At 34.4% G+C, this 19,499-nt stretch overlaps 1 protein-coding gene and 1 long non-coding RNA gene across 3 annotated transcripts; both read left to right on the top strand.

Annotated features, from left to right (window-relative positions):
• Positions 1-426: 426 nt before the first annotated feature.
• On the top strand, positions 427-1,283 carry LOC149475452 (uncharacterized). Its single transcript, XR_016318048.1, has 2 exons — positions 427-789; positions 1,043-1,283. It is a non-coding gene; the product is annotated as an uncharacterized LOC149475452 (long non-coding RNA).
• Positions 1,284-6,704: 5,421 nt separating this feature from the next.
• Positions 6,705-18,846, top strand: LOC149475451 (uncharacterized). Of its 2 annotated transcripts, none has more exons than XM_089713367.1 (8): positions 6,705-6,810; positions 8,138-8,292; positions 8,966-9,102; positions 12,838-13,003; positions 13,111-14,448; positions 14,649-14,782; positions 16,012-16,139; positions 18,464-18,846. In XM_089713367.1, exons 1-8 carry the CDS (start codon positions 6,767-6,769, stop codon positions 18,669-18,671), a joined length of 2,310 nt encoding a protein of 769 aa, XP_089569493.1. In that variant the 5' UTR covers positions 6,705-6,766; the 3' UTR covers positions 18,672-18,846. The 2 variants fall into 2 exon arrangements, with proteins under 2 accessions (XP_089569493.1, XP_089569492.1); XM_089713366.1 differs by having other exon boundaries at positions 13,093-14,448.
• The last annotated feature ends 653 nt before the right edge of the window (positions 18,847-19,499 follow it).

The following is a 19,499-nucleotide window of genomic DNA, read 5'->3' as shown; positions in this document are numbered from 1 at the left end:
GCGAGCCAAAGCTAATAAAAAAGTTCGAGTGTAAATCCCCTAATTATAATTATAAACAGAAAAGTGCATGTTTTGCTTTCACGTTTCTAAAACTTAAGCAATGATTGTGTTATTCCCTACTAAGATAAACTTTACTATGGAAAACGAAAAGGACATAATTTTTTGTGCCAAAACAAAACTTGAAGGAAATGCAATAATCAAAGATAACCACAGTAAAAAGCCACTATATAAAATGTCAGTGTGATATGGCCTTTACGCTGCAGTCAAAGGTGCAACGTCAACCTTTCTTAAAAACCTTTAAAAACTGCATTATAAGGTTATGTCGTAAATGCAAGTGGCATTGAATGTATTCAACGTTGTATACAAATTAATGGTATTTTAAAGATTTTAAATTTACATATTTTATCTACTTAGTTGTAAGTTACCGTAGACAGAGAAACCAATAGACAAATTGATAGTTTATGTCGCATTCACACAAGAAAAAGAGCAACTTATGCCGGTGTTGTGTAAAGAAATGAGAGAGAACGATAAAATTTTTTGTTTCACCCAGCGTGCCACTTTTTTCAAGAAAAGAAACCTACTTTGCTAAACAAAGTTTGACAGCTAACTATCGTCTTCCCTAAAAATATAGTTTTTACATGTTCTAAGTTACGTAATTCATGGTATGTTTGGTTTTTAATGATTTAGACTTACTGTTAATACCTTATAAAATAATACCATGGTGCGGTGTAGCGTTAAAGGGTGTTAAAGTGATAGTGGAACGAAAATGCCTGGATTGTCTTTTCACTCGTAAGTATACAACTCTTTATCAGTTTATAGGCCTTCATGATATTTCAGCGTGTTAATATATTGTGTATCACGTGCTGTTGACTTGAATACATTGTTTAAAAACCACAAAAATAACAATTATAAATTTTAACCTAAAAAATTTTGTGTTGCCAACTTTTCTACAAATTGTTACCCACTATTATGGGAAATAATAATATATATTCTGCAGTGTGTATTTAATTAAATATCTGAAATATTCAATGGCTTGTTCCAGTTTTCCTGAACCGGATAATTTACGAAAAATTTGGATTGTAGCTACAGGATGAACAGATTGGAAACCAAAACCGAAGGTTAGAAAGTATTACGGCAATCACCACCACCGCGACGCTGCCCCGCCGAAGACAATGGACACTCTTGGTTCCAACTTCCAACATTGAACCGGAGGGACGTAGTTAATTAAGTTAGAGATAATTTAAATGTAATTTTTTTATTACAATAAATTATTATTAAGTAAATTTCGTTTTTTTTGCGCGTTCGCGGGTCGGTCAATATAATTAACGTGTGTATCTGTTAATACTTACGAAAATAAACATTCTTTTATTTTTTTTATTTTATTTTATAAAAAATAATGAACAATCGAGTTTTCATCTACATTATCATTACATACACATTTTTATATGGGATTATGATAATGATATATATTATACATACTAGTGGTCCACCCCGGCTTCGCCCGTGGTACATATTTCGCAATAAAAGGTAGCCTATGTCCTTTCTCAGGTATCAAAATATCTACATACCAAATTTCATGCAAATTGTTTTAGTAGTTTAGGCGTGATTGAGTAACAGACAGACAGAGTTACTTTCGCATTTATAATATTATATAGTATGGATTATATAATATATAGGTATGTGTATATACATAATATGTATTACCCATCTAAAAGTAATATGTTTATTATATACTAGCTGCGCTCCGAAAACCATACATACATAATATGTACATACATAATTACAAACATTTTCTCTTTATAATATTAGTATAAACATGTAAGTATGTAATGTGGATATCTCATTATTATCCACTTATGTTATGTGAATAATGATATTGAGAGATTTGTATCTTACAAATTGCGGGGTAAATTTTCCCTCACATGGTAACCCTAAATATTGTGACGTATTCTTTTTTATCTCTTTCTGCGACACGCATTGCCGGTGTCTATTGGATTCTCTGTCTACGTAAGTTACTGTTTATCTGTGGTATATTGAATTCATGTTTTTTTTGTTAGTAAGGGTAAAAAAAATACTTTTTAAATAAGTTCACCATAGGAAAGTTGTATATATTATGAAGTAGGTATAAACGTTTTAAATGCAATAAATTAAAGAATTTTACAATAAGGCTACAAATATATTTTGAATCGAACGAATTAACTGGAAAGTCATAGGCTAATTTTATTAGGTAATATAATTATTACATGAAGATACCTACTTTTATGTATGTACTATATAGCTGTACAGTCACGAGCAATAATATATGCCTAGGGGGCGATGTGAAAAAATTTCTGTCACAAGAACGAGTTCAATAATATCTGTCTGCCCGTATATTCAGAATATTAATGCAGATTCACATAAAATTTAGGGAGCCTCCCTTTAATTTTATTAATTAAAAAACAATGTTTTATGTACTTTGATTATAGAGTCGGACTTTAATATTATGTAGGTTATTTTATAAAGTCCTAACCTTTATTTAGCTATTGTATGTTAAACAGATTAATTGTTTAGGTCAATGAACCTATTTTTTTAATTATAAATCGTTACTAAATTTACTTACTCATTAAATAATTTCAAAACATATAGGTGCTTTCAAGCCAAAATAGGTGAATCGTTTGGAAAAAAATATAATTATGAATAGTCAAAGCGCCTATTAACTCTATCTATAATAATTATTTAATTTAATATTATAAATGCGAAATGAACTCTGTCTGTCTGTCTCTTCTTTATACCCCAACCACTGATTCCATTTGGATGAAATTTCGTACAGAGATAGCTTGAGACCTGCAAGGATATAAGTTTACCAGATATCCCACGGGAACGAATATGCGAATTTTCATGAGCTACGTGGTCGGAAAGCTAGTTAAAAATACAACCAACATAATAAAATACAGAAAACAGCGCATCAACAAACAATTTTACTGATTAACAATATCGTATACTTGCCCTATTAACTATTCAATAAGTAACACAAGGAGAAAATTTAAATTGGTAAATAAAGTTTATTTCCAGAATAATAAAATTGTTCTAATTTTATTCTCGAACATTCTTCAATACATTTGTAAGCACTTAGAATACTTACATTGTTATTTTATAGTAGACTAGCGGTCCGCCTCGGCTTCACCCGTGGTATGTTTAAACTATCCTATCTCTCAAGTTGGATCGAACTGCATGGTGTGCGAATTTTATTATAATCAGTTAAGTGGTGTACCTATGAGTCCCTTGAGGACAAACATTGTGACACGAGATTTATATAAGTACTAGCGGTCCGCCCCGGCTTCGCACGAGGTACCTACATGTTTAAACTATCCTATCTCTCAAGTTGGATCGAACTGCAGATGGTGTGCGAATTTTATTATAATCGGTTAAGTGGTTTAGGAGTCCATTGAGGACAAACATTGTGACACGAGATTTATATAGGGTCAACCGGGGCAAATGCAACTAAAAAATAACAAGTTTCAAGTTTGATCGGTTGCAGTTATCTCCTTTTATGTTTTGTCATTTATTTGACCCATTTATTGTTTTTTGTATTTATTCAAGATTATTTTAAACCAATCAAGCAATACAGTAGTCTTATAAATAACTGGTAGTGAGAATATTTCCTAAAATTGGTAGAAAAAGTTACATTAACCCCTAGTCGGGGGTAAATGCAACTAACTGCCATAGCTCTTCTTCTATTTCATATAAAACAACGAATATAGAATATATTTATGAGATTTCATGTTATTCATAGGATTTTGAACTGTATTACCGCGTAGCAAGGACTGGTTTTCAGAAAAAAACTTATTTTTCTGATTGTGGGGCAAATGCAACTATTTGTTAGAGAATTAGTGTGGGGAATGCAAAAAACTTATTCATCGATATTTTTTTATTATTCTGCGTGTGATTTGTATCGTACTATTGTGTATTAGATACGTAGTATATTATTCTTAGAATAATTACACAATGTGTAATTATTCTAAGATATTATTATTAGTCTGTGGTATTAGGGAACTATTGCTACAATAACGTTGCGATCGTAGATGGCGCCGCATTATTTAGAGGAAAAACTCATGTACTTTGATTTACCACTTTAAATCGCAACAAATAAAAATTACAGTGCCCCTACCTACTAAGTCAATTTTACTTTTTGGTCAGAACAAATAATATTCTTTGTGTTAAATATTGTTAAAAACGTAAATCAAACAAAATACGTTTATTAGTTAATCAGCCGTTTACTAAAAATTACTTGAACAATCACAGAACTATCCTAACCTATCGTTTTTAGTTATATTCTTTAACCACGCTTTTTATCTAATTTTAATTTTACTTATGAACCCGTCTCTGGGTATAATATCGAAGAAATAATCGATGGTTCTTCTTTAATTAATCATAAAGAAAGTATATTTTGACCACCAAGAAGGACATAATAAATTAAAAATATCGACACTGTCACATCACTAGTGTTTTTAGTTTCATACAAAAATATAAGGGGCTATTGTAACTAACCTCACAGTTGCAATAACCCCACAGTGAAATTTTCATGAGGCAAATGTAACTGCATCAATAACACAAAATAGAGTCAACTAACGCATTAAAAATATAAATGAAATATGCTTAACGGCTTGTGATAATCATGTCCAATCAAAAACACCTGCCAAAAATCACTCCTAAACAATTTTTTTGTCTGTAAAACTCGACACCTGTTTTTACGCACACCAACTTCAAAATAGCGGTTTGACACAATGGCCTATAAATCAAATAGTTTTCATCGTAGTGGCACCATCTATTACTTGTAAGATTTATTAGTCGTTGAGTTATTGAATCATAGGTGGCGATATATTACAACAACTCTAATAAATTAGTTATGATAACTAGTTGCCATAGCCCCATAGTTGCATTTGCCCCGGTTGACCCTATATTAAGATTAAGATAGATTTCTAATTTCTTTAGTTTATACTAGTTGTAAGTTTGTTAAAAACCATAACTAAATCTATACTAAGATAATATTATAAGGCTGAAGTTTATTTGTTTGAACGCTCTTATCTCAGAAACTATTGGTCCGATTTGATAAATTATTTCGGTGTTATATAGCCAATTTATCGAGGAAGGCTCTCAAAAGTTTTATTATATCATCACACTAAGACCAACAGGATCACTCAAGGTAAAAGCAAATGTGGTAGAAACGGAACATTCCTTTATTTTTATAAAGAAATAGTCTAACTGCATTTAAATATTTTTGTAAATTTACTTATATACTTATATTATTACTAGCTTACCGCCCGCGGCTTCGCCCGCGTTTGCAAAGGAAAACCCGCATAGTTCCCGTTCCCGTGGGATTTCCGGGATAAAAACAATATCCTATGTGTTAATCCAAGTTACCCTCTATATGTGTGCTAAATTTCATTGTAATCGGTTCAGTAGTTTTTACGTGAAAGAGTAACAAACATCCCAAACATCCATACATCCATACAAACTTTCGCCTTTATTATTATATTAGACAACGCATAGCTAGCCGAATACAGTTTATTTTTTAATTTTTTTTAACTCGTGATATCTTTAGAATGGATTGTCAGAATCGAATAATTCAAAAAGTAATATAAAGATATTGAAGCAGTCTTAAATAATACATCGTTTATTTTGATAAGGGTTAATACCAAGGTACAAATAAAGAGCTTTTTGTAGCGGTGGTAATTTAATTTCTTTTTTTTTCAATAAAAAAACGCTTATTGTGACATGACTGTAATAGTTAGAGATATGCTGCCGCTGATTTTTTGTAGATAATGGTGTGTTCTAAAAAAATGTAGTATATCATTTTGTTCTATCATCAATAGTTTTCGCAGCGCACGCGATGTAAGGTAGTTTTTTGATATTTTTTTCACACCTTGGATTACGTTATCGTAATTTTAGTAAGGATGCCTATTTTTTTTGAAAATGAAATATAGCCTATGTCACTCAGAAATGATGTAGCTTTCCAACAGTGAAAGAATTTTTCAAATCTGCCAAGTAGTTTCGGAGCCTATTCAATTCATACAAACAAACAAACAAACAAAAAATCAAACCTTTCCTCTTTATAATATTTGTATAGATTATATATTTTCATTATTTCATTCTTCAAATCGATACGAATAATGTTAATTAATAATTACACGTATTCGAATGTAGTACATAAATAATACAAAGTTTAAACTAATGAATTTATACATGTTCACAGTCTCAGTTCGACGATGACCTAATAATTCAAAGAAATGCTGAATAATATAAGACGCAATTTAATAAATTAAAATTTATAAAAATATTGTAAATTTCCATACTTTAAACAATTGGTAATTTGTTGGGTAAGCAATGTAGCGCGCAGCCATTTTATGGATGGGTGACCACTTAGTTGCAATATTATATTTTGTCATTGAGATAGAAATTAGAATCTGCATCATTCATTCCTACTCCAAAAAGGTAGAAAAAAAGTAACGAATTCTTGGCGCACTTTTATCTGTCAATTTGACAGTTGACGTTCAGAATTTTGAACGGAGAATTCGCGCCAAAACACGTCTTGATTCGATTTGTAAAAATTAAAATGCCAATAATTTATACAGATAAGATAATATGATCACTGATAGTTTCGCATGAATAACACAGATTAGATAAAGTTTTAGCGTATTTAATATTTATCATAATAGTTATGTCGCGTGCGGTGTTGACTTCGCTTTGATATTCGCGAAAACTGTTCTACGATGTGTTTTTGTAAGCGATGTGTTTGTTTATGTGTCGATACGGAATGATTTGGCAAATTATGTAAGTGTGTGTTTGACGTCATCACTACATAGTAAAAACAATGTCGATTTCTCTGTCTCTATGTCCCTATGTACGCTTAAATCTTTAAAAGTACGCAACGGATTTTGATGTGGTTTTTTTTGTAATAAATAGAGTCATTCACGAGGAAGGTTTTCGTATATAATTTACTAGCTGTGCAACGCGGTTTCACCCGCATTGCTCCGCTCCTGTTGGTCTTAGCGTGATGATATAATATAGCATATGGACTTCCTCGATAAATGGGCTATCTAACACCGAAATAATCTTTCAAATCGGACCCTTAGTTCCTGCGATTAGCGCGTTCAAACAAACAAATTCTTCAGCTTTATAATATTAGTAGGTAGATAATAAGTATAGATTAGGTTTTAGACAAATAGCGGTCGAAGCCGCGGATGGAAAGGTATAGTTTTGTAGATATAAATTGTATGCGTTCAATGTTCACAAAATATTAGATCGATTTTTTGAAATATATTTTACTAGAGGTCCGCCCCGGCTTCGCCCGTGGTACATATTTCGCAATAAAAGGTAGCCTATGTCCTTTCTCGGGTATCAAAATATCTCCATACCAAATTTCATGCAAATTGGTTCAGTAGTTTAGGCATGATTGAGTAACAGACAGACAGACAGAGTTACTTTCGCATTTATAATATTAGTATGGATGTGTACTGGATACAGGTGTATATTATTATGTAATTTTAACGGGAACGAATTATATAAAAGACAATCGTGTAGGGAATGTTATTTTTCAACGATTTTTTGATAAAATATATGAACGTGAAGTTAAATTACGATTCTTACTATAGAATATTCTTAAATTTTATTTTGTACATGTATTTTACAATCCACAAATAAATTTTTGAATAAAATTTTTAAATATAGGGCTAGTGCACGCTATATTTATTTATTGATTCATAAAATCACAATTAAACAATATTAATAAATAACACCTATCTGAAATTGCTAAAGATAAACATAAAATAATAAGGAAATAGATAAAATTATGATACGATTTAATAAAGTCTGTCTTAGAACGCAAATCAAGATTTATTTAAAATTATATATGTATGTTTATATCCATACATATACAGCCATCTGGTTTCCATAACACAAGCGAAAGCTTAGTATGGGATCAGATCGTGCCGTGTGTGAAAATTGTCCCGAAATATTATTATTTATTACTAGATACTTCATGCCGATTTAACTCAAGTACTAGTGAACCAATTTCAAAATTTCTTTCACCATCAGAAAAATATAGTATCCTTTTTAACATAATCTGTACTATTTTATTTTAGTTTTTCTTTATTTCCAGTTTAACCTACATTCTTCACATACAAGTAACCGATGGCCGTACAAGCGAATTCAGAGATGTAATCCGGGAGAGAGAGCGGCAACAATGCCTTACTGGGTACATGACTGATGTGCAGTCGTGGGTCACGTCGGATGGTAGACTGACTGTTGCGTTGAGTAAGTTTAAATGCATGTAGACATAGCTATAGTTGTAAGAAATATACTTTCACATACAATAGTTATTTCCACGTAAAAAAACGATGGTCTGAAAGGTAGACACAGCTACGATGATCTGATGGGCCAAAGATATCCTGCCGGACAGGGAGCTGAAATGCCTCACTGGGTACATGACTTATGTCGTGAGTAACTTTAGTGGTATACCAACTAAGTTCGTACATAAAGCAAAATATGTAGACAGAAGAGATATAGCTCTAAGAAGAAGGATATTGCTCCGCTTGAAAAGGGCGGAATACATTAATTAATTAATTTAATTATTGCACCGGCCATCGAATAAGAAGTTATTGTAATATGTTTTTCAACGACAATACTTTGATTGCGAATCCGCTCACAATGCAAATCATAGGAATATACATTTTTATTTATTTTTATATCAAAAAGTGTTTAATCAGACCTACATTCAACGTCCGATAAAAGAGGATCAGGCATGATTATATACCTTGCATAAATCCTTCCTGAGTTGATACTTCCTTTTCACTATTAAAGAAAGTATATAGTGAAAGAAAACCAGTTTCTAATCCTAGTAGTTTGCTTTGATATATCAGTCAGTCCCTTTTCCATTTTGTGTAATCAGATACGATTTTATACATAAAACTCCTCAATTAATTTCCAGAAGAAGGAGTGGCGGATCTATCTAGTAGAAGTGATGCTACACCAGCTTTGAAAAACTTGCTAAGATTGCAAACTAGGAACAATGGAGTCATCAAATACCTGAGCATGGCGAGGTGTGGTTTTCGACAAGTTCCATCGGTATAATTTTTATTTATTAATACTTTTTATCGATCCCTTAACTGATAACTTATGAGAGGCTCATGTCCCTGCAGTGGGAACATATTATATGGGTTGATGATGTATTCCTTTTATTACGCCTTTCCACTCATACTCGAAATATTTGCATGTGCTATTTCACTTGCATCATGTTTCATTCCATTGACTAAGGGAAGGCTATCTTCTTTGCCAATGTTTATTCTCTCTGTGTTCTCAATTTTATCAGGAAGATAAACAGATATATTATTCGAAATTTAAATATTAATATTAGTCTCTTTCGCTTCTCTCTCTCTCACCTCGTTAATTTAATAATTATTACCATAAAACATAATATTTAGAAATTTATCTACCTTTATTATTATTATTATATCAGCCTGTCGTGTCCCAATGCTGGGCAAAGGCCTCTCCAAGTCGCTTCCACGAATCGCGGTCTTGTCCTAATGAGAACCAGTCATTTTTAAATTGGTGAAGTTCATCTCGCCATCTCTTCTTCGGCCTGCCGCGACGTCTTCTATGTGTTCCTGGGCTCCACAAAGTGGTTATCTTGGCCCACAGTTCGTCCGGCATGCAACTTATGTGCCCTGCCCAACTCCATTTCAACGCAGCGGCTTTTTGCGCTACATCGGCAATTTTAGTTTTGGAGCGCAGCTCGGTGTTTCGAACACGATCTGTTAATTTAACACCCAGTATACTTCGCTCCATTGCCCTTTGACAGACCTTCAGTTTGGACTTTTGTTCCTTTGTCAGCGACCAAGTTTGCGCACCATAAGTCAAGATAGGAAGAATACACATGTCCATAAGCTTTCTTTTGATGTTGATAGGGAGATCTCCTTTAAAAAATTCCTTCATGGACCAAAAACTCCTCCAAGCATTTTCTATTCGCCTTGTGATTTCGCGATCTTGTCTTGCCTGGAAGGAGAGTACTTGTCCGAGATATATGTATTCTTGGACATATTGTATATCTTCGTTATCGATGGTCATTCTGATCTTGGTAGTATTGGTCATGATTTTGGTCTTGGTCCTGTTCATTTTTAGTCCAACCTCAAGGCTGACGTTGCTTAGGTCTTGTAGCATTTCTTGTAGTTCGCGAGCTGAAGAAGAGAATAGAACCACATCATCAGCAAAGCGCAAGTTGGTTAATTTTGCTCCACCGACAACAATGCCCCGTTCCATCCAACCAATCGTAAGTTTTCTAAATATATATTCCAAGGTACTATTGAATAATTTAGGAGATAATGGGTCGCCCTGTTTAACACCCCTTTGGATTTGAAATTTTGGTCCAATTGTTTGCAATTTTATTGAAGCTGTGCTGTTGTTATATACATTTTTGAGTAAATTAATATATGTAGAACCTATATTTTGAGTTTGAAGGGCGTCGAATATTGAATTATGTGTTATACTATCAAACGCTTTAGAGTAATCTACAAAGGCCATGTACAATGAGATGTTATTTTCTTGACATTTTTCAATAATTTGATTGATAGTATGAAGGTGATCGGTGGTGGAGAGTCCTGCGCGAAATCCAGCTTGTTCGGGTGGTTGTTCGTCGTCGTCGTCGAGTTGCTTTGCAATACGGTTATTGATAACCTTGATGAACATTTTATACAAGTGAGATACTAGGCTTATTGGTCTATAGTTGTTGACGTCAGATTTATCTCCTTTTTTATGTAAAAGAATAATATTTGAATGACAGAACTGTTCAGGGATATTACCGGTTTTTAAAATTGAATTAAACAAATTGCATATATGTGGTAGTAATTGGTGTTTGGCTATTTTTAGCATTTCCGTACTAATCCCATCCTCTCCAGGCACTCTATTATTTTTCATTGTTTGTAGTACTGTGTTAACTTCAAAAGCTGTGATCGGTGGTATATCATCAGAACAAATATAGTTAATTGGTGATGTGATGTTTTCAAATGAAATGCTATTTTGGGAATATAGAGATTTGTAGTAATCCGTGCATATGTCCATTATTTTTTTCTCTATTGCGTTGTTTGACTCCATTTTGGTCTTTTAAACAAGTTATCCAATTTTTGGATTGTGAAATTCCGTATTTAGCTGTTTTTAAAGATCGGGTGTTCTCAATGGCTGACATTATTAAACTGTTATTGTATCGTCTAATATCCTTTCTAATACTTCGTTTCACTTTCTTGTCTATGGTTTTAAACTCTGCACTGTTCTTATTGGTACTTAATCTTTCATTTAATAAATTTTTTGTGTAATTTGATAATTTGCGTTTATTCGAAGGAACTTGTTTGATTAATTTACATGCATTCTTTAAACTATTTTCTATATTACTGTATTGTTCCTGAACATTTTCACTCGACATATTCAGTGCACTAAAACTATTTTCTAATTGTATGCAAAAGTCATCCTTGTTATTAATTAGGGTTTCTTTATCCAGTCTTTTAATTCTGTTGCTAAATGTTTTTTGTCGCTGAATTTTTGTGTTTAATTTCAATGATGCTCTAATTGGTCTGTGATCTGATTTAAATTTAATTCTATTTAAAACTTGTATATTATTGACAATAGTTTGTTCTGAAATCAATATGTAGTCTATTTCGTTTTTAGTTTCTATATTAGGTGAGATCCAAGTCCATCTGCGGGAAGATTTCTTATAAAAGAAGCTATTGCTAATGAAGAGATTTTGAGCCCATGCAAACTGAATAAGCCGTGTGCCTCTATCGTTTCTTAAACCTAATCCGTGGGGTCCTAAGAATTGTGTATTATCGGTGGGTAGTCGTGTACCTAACTTGGCATTGAAATCACCTAGCACGACATTCCATGTTGCTCTGTGACTATCCAGAGCTTGATTTAATAAGTCATAGAAGTCTTCTATCTCATCGTCTGTATGACTTGATGTAGGAGCGTATATTTGTATTACAGTTAGAGAATATTTATCCGAAACTTTAAATTTAAGAAGAGCTATTCGGTCTGAATATGACACAAATTCCAATATATTGTTTTTCCACTTTTTGTTCACTAAAAATCCTACTCCATATAAGCTTGTGGATGTACCATAATGATAGAATATGCTATTTTCCCTTTCATATGTGTTTTCGCCCTGTCTTCTTACTTCACATAATCCCACTATATCCCATTTTATTTCCGATAAAGCATTCTCTAGTTCCAATAGCCGTTCTTCTGTTCTCAATGTTCTTACATTATACGTTAAAATATTTAGATTTTTATCGGTGTCCTTTATCCTAGCCTTAGTTGTATGACGGTGCATCGATCCCGCCCGGAGATTCACCTGACCCCGAGCTCCGGAGCTTGTCTGCCTACCGTCATCGGCAGGGCTACCAGAGCCGCCGGGCACTAGGGGTATATTATAATTGTTGCGATTCATGTTTCTTTTTGGAGGTTTGGACGTATAACCAATACGTATTACCAATGTTAATTCTAATCTTAACTTATATTTCTGGCCTTGGAGACACACCATCACTAGTTCGAATATCAGGATCTGCTCATTACATTGAACCTTTTTCTGAAAGAAAGAAAGAAAGAAAGATCATTTATTTGACTCCACAATAATAACAAACACAATTGACACAGAATACAATACTTAATTAAAATTAAAACAACACAACATGAAACAAAACAATACAAGTATAATAAATGAAAGAGTAAAATAAAATAAAATGAAGCCGAAAAGTGGAGCCTTTTTCTCGTGAATAAAAATAAATTATTATTTTATTACCTAATCTTTATTTTCAGGTAGTTTTCTTGAGGGACAGTTCTATGAATCTAGCGGCTTCCGTCGAATATATAACATTTTACGGCAACAATTTTGGACAATTTCTTATAACATCGGAGAGATATGACTCCATATTGAATACGACGAACGCTAAAGAAGTCTATCTGGGCCCTGAGAACGTGCAGAGTAAGATGATGGTTAATTTTGTTGTTCATCTGTCTCTTCTAAAATACTTCTCTGTTTCTTATTACGAGATTTAAATATCTTTGTTTCAGGTTATGTCTTTATTTCAGGGAAATCAACATGGTCGGTGGGACTGCTAAGCGCTTCTTTCCCCAAACTTAAAGAATTAGATTTACGAAACTGCCAAATCGAAGTACTGGACGCATTCATTTTCCAAGGAATGCCATCTTTAACATCTTTATACCTCGGCGAGAACTACATAAGTTTAGTGGATGCTCATGCGTTCGTTGGTCTGATCAGTCTACGGCATTTGGACTTAAGTAGGAATAGAGAAGACGATCCGAAAAGAATCCTGTTTTTCGAATCTTCAGACACTCTCCGACTTCTAAACTTAACATCCTTAGACCTTTCCTTTTCAGCGGTTGGTGCTCGTATTTTAGGAAACTTTGGATCCAAATTGGAAAGACTCTCTCTATGTTACACAGGACTTTTTCCATTACAACGAAACACATTCGCCAACACGTCACTGAAATACTTAGACTTGTCTGGTAATCCAGAGGTTTTGCTCGAAAAAGGCGTGCTTAGCGGACTAGAAAAATCATTGAGAGTCCTTTACGTAAAATCATCACAAGTAAAGTCATTGGATTTTATTAAAGACTTCACAGAACTGGAGGTACTTAAGGCGTCACAAAACGAAATAACAACCATATCGCAATATGTGATGAGAACGATGAAAAGTTTACAAATTCTAGATTTGCACAGTAACAGAGTATCCTCGTGGTTCACAAATATTATATCGACAATGCCTAAACTGAAAGTACTAATCTTGGTTAACAATAACATGAATATAATACCGGAAAGTATGATTGCTGATGTAGCTAACGTGAAATATGTGGCGATATCCAAAAATTTAATGGTATGCTATTGCTACGTCAGGGACATGTATGAAATTGCGTTCCAAAATGAATTCAGGCTTAAAGATACAATTATAACAAGCAATTTTATTGAAGACAACGCTCTCATGTTCCACACTGGATTCTCTGATTATAACGATATTATAAAAATCCGAAGAAACGTTTCCGAATCGTGTTTTGAGTTACACAACTCGACGGACGTATTTAATTGTTTCGCGGGAGGTTTCAGTACAAATATGACTGGTAATTTCTTGTATTTGGACTACGATGAGAGAGATTACAACTGTTATTCTATGTCTCATGGTAGAAGTATTTCGTATGGTGAAGTAGTACCCTGTCATGATCGTCGCGATTTAAAGCCGGATTTAAAATTAAAACGCAGCCGTAACAGCTTATATTTTTTGTTCATGCTACTAGCACTGTTACCAATTTTAGTTTTCATCTACACGTTTAGGAGAAACTTCAGATATTTCTTGATTACTATGCGAAATTCTGCAATGCTGAGTTTGATTAATGAGAAGAATGTAGTCGATGGTATGATTATTTTTTATTCTTATCGTTGTTATCCAAAAACAATTAATTTAGATTATAATATTTAGCTTGATAAGCGTACCTAGATACAATATTACCATACAAACAAGATTTGATTACACTATTTGCTATTTTTCCATCTTAAAGTTTTCTCAAGTAAATGACATCTGAATCATTAGTTAATATAATTTTTAAAATTTTAGAGACGAAAATTTTCAATTACGACGTGTTCGTATCATATTGCAATGAAGACAGAGCCTGGGTGTTGGACCAGCTCTTGCCACATGTGGAGAAAGATTGCCGTATTAGTGTTTGCTTGCATGAACGAGATTTTCAGGTATTTTATAATAACTATAACACACACATATTAATAAAGATACACGCATGCACACACAAACACATCATACACTCAAAACTCTGCCTAGACATGTAGTAGGCAGAGTTTTATAATGCGTGATACTAATAGACTTTGAACATTGTTGCTACGAAATAAGTTGATAATTTCAACGATTTTACCATTTTGTTCGCTAATAAAATTCCTGGGCTTGAACAAGACTGGCGGCTCGGCCATGTTCAATTTATCCAATTACGTTTTTTTATCGTTCTTTGTATATCTGAAACGAGTGTAGGCTCAAGCCAAATTAAGACATAATATCGAAGCATGAAGCTTGAAGCATGAAGTTTGCATGCAGCTTGAGCATGCGGCTTGTGCATGTCGACATCAAAACAATAAATTCAAATTCAAATATCAATCAAGTCATCACAAATTCAAGTTTAAAGTATTCAATATTCATGCTTGCATGCTTGGGCATGAAGTTTGAACATGAGGCACGAGCATGTGGCAAGCCACAGTACGTATTTTACTACAAATCACACTGCACACACTGTTTTACTAGAAATCTATTTCCAGATAGAATATATAATAGATATGTATAATAAAACATGAGCATGAAGCTTTCGCATGAGGCTTGAACATGAGGCTTGAGCATGAAAAAATCATCTAAAAATACTTATAGGTGCAGAATGTATTATTATGTATTATGTATTATTAGACTACACAAACTAGAGCGGTATCCGCCACCGCCGTGGGTAGCGGTATCCCGATGGGCACGCGATTAAATCTCTTACTTAGTATATTATAGACACTTGTTTATCGACTATAGTACCGATCTCGGTTCTTTACGTCATGAGCTTTCGCATAAGGCATGAGCTTGAGCATGAGGCTTTCGCATAAGGCATGAGCTTGAGGCTTGAGCATACGGCTTGTGCATGCGGCTTGTGCATGCAGCTTGATCATGCAGCTTGTGCATGCAGCTTGATCATGCAGCTTGTGCATGCAGCTTGTGCATGCAGCTTGTGCATGCAGCTTGTGCATGCAGCTTGTGCATGCAGCTTGTGTATGCAGCATGATCATGCAGCTTGTGCATGCAGCTTGCGCATGCAGCTTGAACATGTGGCTTGAGCATGGGGCTTGAGCCTGCCATAGTTCTTGAAATGAAGTGTATCAATTACTGGAAAATTTGTAATTTTTAGGTAAGATTTATCACAAGATTTATTATATTTCAGGTGGGTCTATCGATACTAGAGAACATAGTGTCGTGCATGGACCGCTCCCGCTTCATCATGCTCATCATCTCACGGCGCTTCCTCTTAAGCCAGTGGTGCCAGTTTGAGATGCATCTCGCTCAACACAGGTATCTTTTTATATTCTATTATTTTATTATTTAAGTAAGAATATTCTGCAAATGATTGACTGACTGGAGACGGATCCACAAGGAGCAGTTTGCCCAAACTAAAAATATCTGATAACAAATTCTCGGCATATTGTGCAACGTGTAAATTGTATAAACGGCGATTATTATAAAATTTGCCTGCGATGCATGTATGTGTCACCGTCATCTGGTTGAATCTGCTATTTGATTGAATTACGAGCGTTATATCCGCTCTGTTCAAAGGGCTATGTTACAATCTGGACGTTGATAGACGGTTGTTAAATCAACGTTCGACCTAGTCATTCAATTAAATATCGTCAGTGAACGCGATATTCATTCAATCAAATAGTAAATTCAACCACATGACTACGACATGTACATGCCGTAACGTAAACCCGCCTCTATTGCCAAACTACTAGAGATTTGAATCACGATACTACTACATATACAGGGTGTCCCAAAAAGTAGTGATGAACGGAAGCTGGGAGGTAGAGGACCTAGAGAGCTATCCGAATCACCCCCATGTATGTTATGCGATTTTTCGTATTTTCGGAGTTATGACATTTTTTTCAATTTTTCATCTATCGCTGAGTACGATGAGATTTTTATTTATGGTGACGTGACTTATTGCGCTAGATGCTTGATTTTTTTTTGTGTGGTAAGCTGAAAAATAGGCCAATTCAGTATGGTAACATTTACTATCGTTAGATCTTCGAATGGAATAAAAAAAGAATTAAATGCCAAGAAAGATAAAATTACCCAGTATGTTCACAACTTCAAGGGCCCATAAAAAAATAAAATCACATAAAAAAAGTTTTCCATTTGGCTTTTAAAAACTCGCTCTATCTATCAGGTAGCTACCCTAAAAATTTCATTTTATTATTCAGAAGGCTTCAATCGAAAAATTGAAATCTAAATGTGGTAAGTGCAAAAATTTTATTAACATGATGATCATTAAAACCAAATTAAAACCCATAAATAGGTGTTTAATTACCAGAAATTTTTAAAATAACCCCGCTGTTGCTCAATGCAAGTGCGACATCACCGTAAAAAGTTGTCTTTTAAATGTCTGAATGCCCTTTTATCATTTTTAATGGTTTCTTCTGCTACTATGAATTTCCGGGTTATTTCGTCCAAATTGTAGCATTCTCTCAAGTAGCCGAGGTCTTTTTAGTATCCCCATTGAAACAAATCAATGGGGTTTAGGTCGAGGGACCGTGCAGGCCAGGCTTTAAGGCAGGCGTCACCAGCGCATGCGCAGGCTGCAACGACCAATCCATCTTTCAGGGTATCTTTGCCCTTTAGCCTGGCCTCGACGGTCCCCGGACATAAACCCTATTGATTTTTTTCCGTGGGGATACTACAAAGACGAGAGACTGCCACAATTTGAACGAAATAACCTGGAAATTCATAGTAGCAGAAGAAACCATTAAAAATGATAAAAGGGCATTCAGACATTTAAAAGACAACTTTTTACGGTGATGTCGCACTTGCACTGAGCAATAGCGGGGTCATTTTAAAAATTTCTGGTAATTAAACACCTTGTTATTGGTTTTAATTTGTTTTTATTAATCATCATGTTAATTCAATTTTTGCACTTACCTCATTTAGATTTCAATTTTTCGATTGAAGCCTTCTGAATAATAAAATGAAATTTTCAGGGTAGCTACCTGATAGATAGAGCAAGTTTTTAAAAGCCAAATGGAAAACTTTTTTTATGTGATTTTATTTTTTTACGGGCCCTTGAAGTGGAGAACATACTGGGTAATTTTATCTTTCTTGGCATTTTAATTCTTTTTTTTATTCCATTCAAAGATCTAACGATAGTAAATGTTACCATACTGAATTGGCCTATCTTTCAGCTTAGCACACAAAAAAAATCAAGCACCTTCCGCAATAATTGACGTCACCATGAGTGAAAATATCACCGTACTCGGCGATAGGTGAAAAATTGAAAAAAACGTCATAACTCCGAAAATACGAAAAATCGCATAACATACATGGGGGTGATTCGGATAGCCCTTTAGGTCCTCTACCTCCCAGCTTCCATTCATCACTACTTTTTGGGACACCCTGTATAAGCTCCTATGCCATAAAGACACTTGCCAAACAAAACCCGCCCCTATCCCCAGGCTGCTAGAGATTTGAATCACAATACGACTATATAAGCTCATATGCCATAAAGACACTTGCCAAACAAAACCCGCCCCTATCCCCAGGCTGCTAGAGATGTTAATCACAATACTACTATATAAGCTCCTATGCCAGTATCACACTTGCCAATCAAAACCCGCCCCTATCCCCAGGCTATTAGAGACGCGTCGCGAGGACCTGCTGCTCGTGCTGCTGGAGGAGATCCCGCGCAGCCTGCGCCCCAACACGCTGCACTACTTGATGCTCACCAAGACCTACATCGTGTGGCCCGCGGACGGACACAGTGACTTCTGGCGACGGCTCAAGAGGTCGCTTGTTACGCAGAAGCTGAAGAGCACGGAAAATGACTCCTTGGCATAAATGTTATGGAAATACTATAGCTAAATTCGTGATATAGTACTCTAATAAAAACGCACTCGACGCGATAGTTATGATAATCATAGAGACTACACATCGAAATTCGTGTTATGGCTCTAATGAAACTATAATGTAATCATAGAAGCAAATTAATGAATAGTTACAATTACCTTGTGACGATCATTATGATGAATTTCGCTGCATGGTCTTCCTATGATCGGATCATAGGAAGACCATGCAGCGAAATTTATGAATATACAATAGCGACTTTTATTGTAACAACTTGTGCTTGTTACAACGCATTATGAACGTTTTCATTAGAACCACTACACGAAATTCACGTTATGGCTCTTTTACAATGACCTATTCGCATTGTTAGCTGATTTTTCTAGTTAACCCTTATTTCGACAAAGAAGGTGATAGTAAACTTATTAAAATTTTATTGTATAACCTAGTTTCCATGGTTTTTCTAAACCTCCAAAAAAAGAAAAAAAAAATCTACCCCCCACCCTTATGGAGAAAAGCGATGTCCGCCACACCGGACATTATCGAATCATAGTAAAAAAAGTGTTAAGCTGACTTGTCCGTCCTAGCGGACTTAATCGAATACGTGAAAGAAGTTGCATAGTATAAAGTAAAAGAATATAATAGTAAAAGAGCCTTTATTTTTTATAAAAGTACAAAGAAACTGTGAAAAAAAAGTAATCTAAAGGTGAACGTACTACGGGAGGATCTTCAACTACTGCAGTATCTTCTATCTGGGCTCTATACAAAAAGGTACTCTGTTTCCATTTGTAAGAGAGGGAAAGCTTTTGAATTTGCTTGGGTCTC

The sequence above is a fragment of the Colias philodice genome, chromosome 30 (genome assembly GCF_061535455.1).
Source record: "Colias philodice isolate Cphi_HAF_F1 chromosome 30, ilColPhil1 Martin Lab GWU primary, whole genome shotgun sequence".
NCBI lineage: Eukaryota > Metazoa > Arthropoda > Insecta > Lepidoptera > Pieridae > Colias > Colias philodice.
Note: the sequence above shows the minus strand (reverse complement) of the source record. Positions and strands in the feature narration are given on the sequence as shown.

Excerpts from the sequence above, each read along its gene's own strand:
- LOC149475451 (XM_089713366.1), top strand. The coding sequence starts at position 6,767 with ATGTGTTTGTTTATGTGTCGATACGGAATGATTTGGCAAATTAT. Across the intron at positions 6,811-8,137 it reads GGAATGATTTGGCAAATTAT|TTTAACCTACATTCTTCACA; the intron begins GTAAGTGTGTGT and ends CTTTATTTCCAG. Across the intron at positions 16,140-18,463 it reads ATGCATCTCGCTCAACACAG|GCTATTAGAGACGCGTCGCG; the intron begins GTATCTTTTTAT and ends CCCTATCCCCAG.